Source organism: Struthio camelus, chromosome 3 (assembly GCF_040807025.1).
Source record: "Struthio camelus isolate bStrCam1 chromosome 3, bStrCam1.hap1, whole genome shotgun sequence".
Taxonomy (NCBI): domain Eukaryota; kingdom Metazoa; phylum Chordata; class Aves; order Struthioniformes; family Struthionidae; genus Struthio; species Struthio camelus.
The window spans coordinates 92,729,811-92,737,436 of record NC_090944.1 but is presented as its reverse complement, the minus strand read 5'-3'; the positions used below and the strand labels follow the sequence as shown (position 1 = coordinate 92,737,436).

At 40.9% G+C, this 7,626-nt stretch overlaps 1 protein-coding gene across 6 annotated transcripts; it reads right to left on the bottom strand.

Moving 5' to 3' along the window:
• Positions 1 to 689: 689 nt before the first annotated feature.
• Positions 690 to 7,617, bottom strand: DYNLT2 (dynein light chain Tctex-type 2). 6 transcript variants are annotated; one of them, XM_068939102.1, is made up of 6 exons: positions 7,357 to 7,436; positions 6,812 to 6,853; positions 4,963 to 5,116; positions 3,956 to 4,162; positions 2,976 to 3,134; positions 690 to 1,135 (listed from the first exon to the last, which is right to left on the bottom strand). In XM_068939102.1, exons 3-6 carry the CDS (start codon positions 4,969 to 4,971, stop codon positions 1,025 to 1,027), a joined length of 486 nt encoding a protein of 161 aa, XP_068795203.1. In that variant the 5' UTR covers positions 4,972 to 5,116; positions 6,812 to 6,853; positions 7,357 to 7,436; the 3' UTR covers positions 690 to 1,024. The 6 variants fall into 6 exon arrangements, with proteins under 6 accessions (XP_068795203.1, XP_068795204.1, XP_068795205.1 ...); XM_068939103.1 differs by having other exon boundaries at positions 6,812 to 6,840; positions 7,357 to 7,424; XM_068939104.1 differs by lacking the exon at positions 4,963 to 5,116.
• Positions 7,618 to 7,626: the final 9 nt, after the last annotated feature.

Below are 7,626 nucleotides of genomic sequence, written 5' to 3'. Positions count from 1 at the left end.
CTGTTAGGAATCTCACACCTTTTGCCTACAAAAAATTCTAAGCGCAGTCAGATCCTCGCAGGCCACAAGACATTTAAAAATAATAAACGCATGAGATGTGTTCTTACGTATATATATATTTTTTCAACTCTTAAAAATGTAATTGCAATGAAAGAGGCATCAACATTCAACTTCCAGTTCTAAAACCAGAAGTCTAAGTACCATATGGATCTGTCGCAGTCTGACTTTTCAAAATATAATCACTGCTGTCTTTGCTGGTTAAGTACAAGTTTTCAGTTGTCTTGTTACTGAGCGTACACCAATCTCTCCGCTTGCACCATTAGAAGCCAGTCAAATTCACTGAATTCACTCACTGAATATTTCTGCCAGGGGCCTGAACAGAGTTCATATCTAATGCAAGTTTAAGGCCCAAGGAAGGTAATGATTAAACGTCCATTCCGTTCAAGACAAACTGATGTGTGTGCATAAACCCTAAGTGTGACTAACTATTAAGAAGGAAAAAAATAATACTCTATATTCTATAAAGACTTCAAAAATGGTAAAGGTAGAAGATAGCTGGTAAAGATGGCTTCCCATTTTGCTGTTTCTACACAAACTCAAGCTGTGGCATTTTATCATCATTACAAGAACAACAACAACAAAATCACACACTTTCTCTTACAAAGCCAATGAGGCACAAACTCTAAAAAAAAATTGATGCTTTCAATTTATTGTAAATACATTTCTTGGCACGTCCAGGCATGCACTAGAAAGTCACATTGAAAATTTCGTGAAGTTTATCTTTACAACACTTCCTTTAACTTCCAAAACAGAGAGTTATGACAGATGAGGCCCATATGTACTCAACCATACATATTTCACAAGTTTTTTCAAAGAGAAGAAAGGTAAAATTAGCTGAAATGCATCCTTTTCAATGTACCAGTGGTGTTGGGCTAAAAATTCAGTGCTAAAATAGTGATGTTTGGAACTTTTTCAAATATACCAAGTACTGTGATGCTCAAAAACAGGTGTGGCTTTTAGGGCACTACTCATAATAACAAGCCATTACCAAAGCCAGTGCAATAAAGGTTTCAGTTTCACATTTAGCTGAAACCCAGGTGTCTCTTTGAACATCCCACACCCATCTGCTGGCAACCTAAAGGAAAGAAAAGAACAAGCTATTTGTAAATCCATATAGCACAAATTTTATATTTTTAAAAGAACACATAACAATATACAGATGCATTATGTGAGTCGTAAGTAGTAAAAACACAACTGCAAAATCACAGTGAAAATGAACAAGTGCTACGTGATGCTAAAACACATTTTTGCTTCACAGTAAAGCTTCCCCCTCCACCCCATTGGATCCAAAATTCTCTACACCAAAACCTCAATTCTCATGTTCACTTATTAGTACTCTGACATACTGTCACAGTATCCCTTCAAACTAATTTGACATCCATTTTGACAACAAATCCATCTAAGAAGTCATATCCTCACTCCTCCACCTCCAGCGGCTTACTGCAGTTTATTTGCGACCATTCGCTAGCCTTTCAGTTGTTTTGGTAAAATTGTTTTCAAAGCTAAACTGTGAACTGACCACTGAAATATTTCGGGGGGGGGGTATGTTTAATTTGGATCATTTCAATGATCCATTTTATTCTACAGCCCTACAAGCAGTCATATAGTAACAGCTTTAGAGGCAGCACGTTGTGGCACAGCACCAGCATTGTAGCCACCTCACAGACTGGCTTCATTACCAAAGCCAGCATCCCTTCAAACTGCAATCTCAAGCGTAGGTTTGGGTGATCGGTCCATACCAAATCCCTCTTTATCTTCACACCCTCTGCCTCAGTAAAAAGTAACAATACTAATCCCACGTATTTGCTAGAAGGGCATTTTACTTTGTATGGAGTAGCACTTTGTTTATGGCTTAGTTAGGAGTAGAAAATCCTCATTACAAGTCCATATTTACTTTCTGGGCAAGTGAGTTGACATGATGGTGCCCAAGAGTACTAACAGAACAAGCTGGGTAGAGAGTGGTGTGAAAAAGGACAATTAAAAATTCCATCCTGCTTAGCTATAAAATACAGTTGTTTCATTTCTTTTCAGTATGTGTCCTCATAAATCTTTCCATACGGTATTTGTATTTGGCAAACTCCAAACACCAACGCCTTCACCTTAACATACCTTGGGTTGAGTGCTCTGAAAGTAACTGACTAGCATGAACACACTCTACTACTAAAGCGGCAATGAAAACTGCTACTATTGAACCAAAACTCTAAAGGTTTCCAGCTCCCCTACACGTTGTTCCAAGTAACCCATTAACAACAGAGTGTAGTTCCACTTCAGTAGGACATGAGGCTTTAAGAGCTGATGATACACGAACATTCTTAACTAGAAGTGTTCTCTAATGCTCAGCAAGGTACCAAAAAGTATGCTGAATGCCAAAGGGAGCTTGCTACGCATGTAAATTTAGATACAATGAAGGAAAGTCACCTTTGTTTTGGGTGTCCCACGTTCAGATTACCTATGTTAGGTTGTAGTCACAAAAACATTTATTTGCTGGCAGCTACAGTTGAAACAGTTTCCATTCCTTTCCTTACCACTCATTCCTTTCCCATTCCTTCACCCCTATATCATTTCGCACTGCTATGTGCTGAACTAACTGGAAATCAAAGTCCACTAGAAGAAGAAAAAAGAATTCACTGCATAGTCATGCAATTGTACTGGCAGAGTACCCAGGTGATGTAGCTGGTTGACAGCAAAAAGCAGCAGGGCTGCTTAAAACTCAAAAATACAACCTTCACAAGGCTTCGCAGACACACTACAGCCCCTTAAATTGTCACTTAGCAGACTATTCCCCATAAGCAACCTAAAGGCTCCAAAGATCCACTTCCAACAAATCCACTTCCAACACCTAAGAGAGAAGATACAGTTCAAAAAAAAATCATTTTCAGTTTGCAAAAGGAATTATGAACAATTTGTTTGCTCACATTTATTGCCTGGCCTGCCTTTTCCACAATTAGTACTGATACGACGTACTTGTAACGGTCATAGCCCAATTCCTTAATAGCCATTAATATTTCTTCGGAGATTGAAGCACACAAGGAGGGACTAGAAACTCCATCATATTTGGTTTCTTGAAGTTTATTCTACCAAAAATAAATTTGAACAATCTTAATTTTCATCCTGGCGGTCTTTTGCAAGAAGCTTTTACAGTGATTTTCATTATGAAGAACTAATTGGTAGAAGGGCCCGTAGAACACAAGTGTTGCTCTCAAAGAGCAAAGGTTGCACTATTTTTACCGTAAAATGTTTTAACTGTTTTTTGAAAGTGACATTTAAGCACGTCCAGCTGATCTCCATTCAACAAACAGGGTGCACTATTCTCCTTCACTTGGACTCAGTTCACTGCAAAATAGTGCTACAAATACCTGTTCCATATATCCAAAGTCTGTCTTCTGGATTGCAGAATTTTTCAAGGTTTCACTCTAACAGCTACATACTACTTCAACAGATAATTTTCATTCATCTCTGCTTGACTTTTGCACGTGGTAGTCAGACTGTCAAGGACCCCACGCATACTTCGTGCCTGTCATGTGATATCAGCAGAAGTAATTGAAGTAGTTACATTGCACAAATTCAAGATCAGAATCTTTGGACAGCAGGATACTTTAGAGATCAGGATATTTTGGATTGTGCTGCAGGCTCGTCTTAATTTAGAAGGGTGCAGAAGTTTAAGAAGCATCAGCCCCATCTTAACAGCACATGCTCAGCAGCTGCCTTGCACAGGGCCTTCCACACCTTGCAGAACAGAGCCAATTGGAACTGCATTTGTGTACTAAAGATCCAAGTCTGCAAAGATTTATGCTCATTTAAACATAAGCAGCCAACGCTATCGCATAGTCTTTGCAAGACTGAAATTACTTTTGCAATTACATTAAACAGTTAGTCCATTAAAATCATACCATACCGTTAGTATCTCTTGAGCTTTGTTTCTTACGATATAATCCTGAAATTTATTATATGACTCCAGTCTGTACGTATTGGCGTATCTTATCTTTGTTCTGTTAGCTTTCAACGACGATAGTTCAGTTTTTGTCAAATCTGTAAAAGACTCTTCTTCCACTGCAGCTATACCTGAAGCTTCATCACTTGAGCGTTTCCTTTTTTCTTTCATCTGTGCAAAACAATAAAGGTCAGCATCACATGTCAATAGTTCAGTATTTAACAGTTTATAAATAATACTTTACGCTGCATAATTAAGAGGAAGAAAGAAAATCTCTAGTCTAGGAATGTCTTATGAAAAGAAGTGGAAAAACTAGAAAACTGATGGCTTTTCTTCTGGCTTCTTTGTGACCACAGCTCTCGCCTGAAATGAGAACAGTGATTAACTTCTGCTCAATTTTCATTTCTTGTCCACTGAAGTTTGCAATTAAATTCAGTTGAACAAATGCTGCACACCAGCACTCTGAATCCACTCTACTGTCTAAGTAAAAGATTACGGAAATTAAGATATGTGTCTGCCACTGTTAACTGTTTCCAGTTCCTCTACTAGGTAATTTTACTTGTTCTCATTCTTTGTGAGGCTAACAGACTAATGCCATATGTTATATATTAATTACTTTCAATTTGTTCACTTTCAGGTAGGAATATATTTCTACTTCCAATCTTTACAATTTGGCTTGAAACTTAAAAACAGACCAGTACTTATTTTTATTTGTCACCAAAACTCTGAAGATCCATGTGTGCTCCCCATCCAGCTTGTATAATATCATTCATTTAAATACACATAGCAGAACCTGGCCCTATAACATGCACGCAAGCAGCAAATCTGATGATGCATACAGAATATATAATCTGCTGTCCTCCATGCCTGGCTTAAAACAGAACCGTAAAGAGGTAACAAAGCAAGAAAGAGACAGAAAAGCACATGGAAACAAGATTGTGACATATGCTACAGACAGCAGCCTTCCATACCAGCTGCATCCTGTTTTCAAGTTTTATGATTCTTCAGTCCCTTGCTCTGCTTTCTGACTTTAAAGAGAATTTAGGCCATATAAAATAATCAGCTGCTTCCCAGGAGAGCAGAACAGAACACAAAGGTTATGGAACACCACAGCGTAGTCTGATGCTAAAAGGTAAATGAAAAAAATTGTGCATATATGGAAAGTGCAAAAATCTAATGAGAATTACTTTAGAAAATGCATTTCTTAGGGGCTTGCAAATCTTTCAGTCTCAAAAGCTTAAAAATAAGGGAAGCAATGCAGGTTCTTCTCTAAGAAATCACTTACACATTAGCCCTGTCTAAACTAAGGACGTGACCCACACTTCTCTCCTGGCTTCTCACTATCAGGTAATCCTGTCACAAACCAGTGATGTTGGCAGCCCTAAAGCAAATTGGCTGCAGGTATTTTTTAATACCATGCCAACAATGCAGGTTCTGAAGAGCAGTTACAGTATACTAAAAATGCAAGGAGCAAACACATATGCACCTAGGCTGTGCATGCTCACTACGTTCTGACTGAAGCTCAGTCATGTAAAGGTTATAGCCCCTACCTGTTCATCACACATTCTCTAACAGAGGACCTCAGCTCTGCCATCTGAGCTGCTCAGATGAGCATGACAATTCATTTCAGTCAAAATCAATGTGTGAAAATGAGAACAGTCTAAATAGCAGTTCCTTGCAATCATGGCGAAAGGAAGAACCAGAACATCTTCAGACTGCACAATTACAGCCCAAAGAAAATTTCTGTCAATAGCACAAGTCTTCAAACAATGCTGTTACTTTCAAGTTGAACTGTTATGAGCAGTGAGAGAAGTTTCCATTACCCTTTACTCAGGTATGAGAACCTATTTACTAATGAGGCAAGGAGAAACCTTACTAATAACTCTATACAGTTTCACCTTTACCAGTTTCCTAACTAAGACTTTTAATTGAGCATAATAAATCTACTTCTGTGTTTCATAAGGCAAACACTTATGTTAATATGTTACCATTTACTTCTCCATGTGCATTAGTATGGGATTACAAATTTAGCACAATGTTGCAATTACCTTTCTGTTTAATATTGAGACCCTTCTTGGAAAAAAAAAAAAAGACTCTCAAAAAAACAAGAAACAGTTTAGCATTTGTCCATATAAAAATCTTTTCTGATGTTACTGAATAAGAAAACAAACGCCCACCACTCAGGCAGACGGATATCTGATCCCATAACACAATCATCTTTCAGTTTTTAGAACAATCCATGAAAACACCTTCTGCACTACTTTCAATGTTAAAATCTATGAAAAAGTCCTATTTTGTCAGGCATTCAGTAACTGTAACAGTAGAAAATTTAAAAGATAAAACCAATTATATACTAATCATAATCCCATAATTATCATCCTTCCAAATAAACCTAGTAAAACTGTGTGTAATGGTTTGACATTTTATTGAGAAATACAACATGCTGTAAGAGTCAGGCCTCAGCCAGGAAGCTGTGTGAAAAGACAGCAATTGCCAGTAAGATTCTCGTGTAAGACAAAATGACCAACTGTTCTCTTTCAGCGGACACTACTAAATTGACCTAGCCTAGGACATGAAAGTAAACATGTTGATAAAAGAAAGCTTTTGATATTTGAAAGAAGCATTGTTTGTTAATATACCTGTTTTAACAACCAACAGTTGCTCTAAAATTACAAAACCCTTTCTTGAATGTTTCCTCAAAGCAGGACATGCCTTCCTCTAACTTAGAGAACTAAAAAAGTAATACCTCAAGTTGGAAAGACTGGACTGCAAGAGGGAGGCCCATCGTTGCTTTTTTTTTTTTTTTTTTTTTTTTTTTACCTTGAGGAGGCTTTAAGATGACACACCAGCTGTAAGCGGACACTAGCATTACATCAGGCCAAGCAGAAAGGGGAAGAAGCATCCCAAACCAGAGGAAAAAGATGGAAACAGTAAAAAGAGAAAAGGATTTGTGAAGCCAGATGGAAAGAGGGAAGGGTAGATAGGAAAATTTGCCTTATCCCTGACTTGTCACAAGATCACACTCACCGTTTACCTGCACGCCAAGCCCCACGCCCCTCCCAAACGCTATACCGTCCTTCCCGAGTCTCCCCTTGCCTCAGCACGGCAACCACCCAAGGCCCCTCCATTTCCAGGTAAAGCGCAGCAGCCCGGGCCCACCGCGGCCGGGCCGGGCCGCCATGGCACCGCCCCGCGGCGGTTGCGGCCGTTACCGCCGCCCCCACGCCCCAACCCACTCCCGCGCCGCCAGCACCCGCCCGGGCGCGAGCGGCGCGGCAAGGCGGGCGCCCCCGCGGACCTGCTTCCCCCACCCCGGCCCGGCCCGGCCCGGCCCGGCAGCCGCCTGCGCAACGCCGGCCGCTCACGCTGTCTTTATCGAGCGGGTGCTGTCGCCGCTTTCCTCCCGCCGCGGCGGCAAATTTCAGCGGCTTGGAGTGCTTCTCCATGGCTCCCGGCTAGCAGCGCCGCTCCCCCAGCCGCTTTGCTGCGCTGTCCCCTTCCTCCTCCTCCCCCCGCGCCGCGCCGCGCCGCGCCGCCTGCTGCCTTCGCGCCCCGCGGCCTGCAACCAGCCCGCGCGAAGGCGGCGCCCTTCCCGCCCGAGCCAGGCGCGACGCCGCGCGTGCGCCGCCCTGGCG

Coding starts and splice junctions, on each gene's coding strand:
- DYNLT2 (XM_068939101.1), bottom strand. CDS start 7,437: ATGGAGAAGCACTCCAAGCCGCTGAAATTTGCCGCCGCGGCGGGAGGA. Junction 4,163..7,356: donor ACCCGCTCGATAAAGACAGC/GTGAGCGGCCGG, acceptor TGTTTTGCACAG/ATGAAAGAAAAAAGGAAACG. Junction 3,135..3,955: donor AAGCTCAAGAGATACTAACG/GTATGGTATGAT, acceptor TATTTTTGGTAG/AATAAACTTCAAGAAACCAA.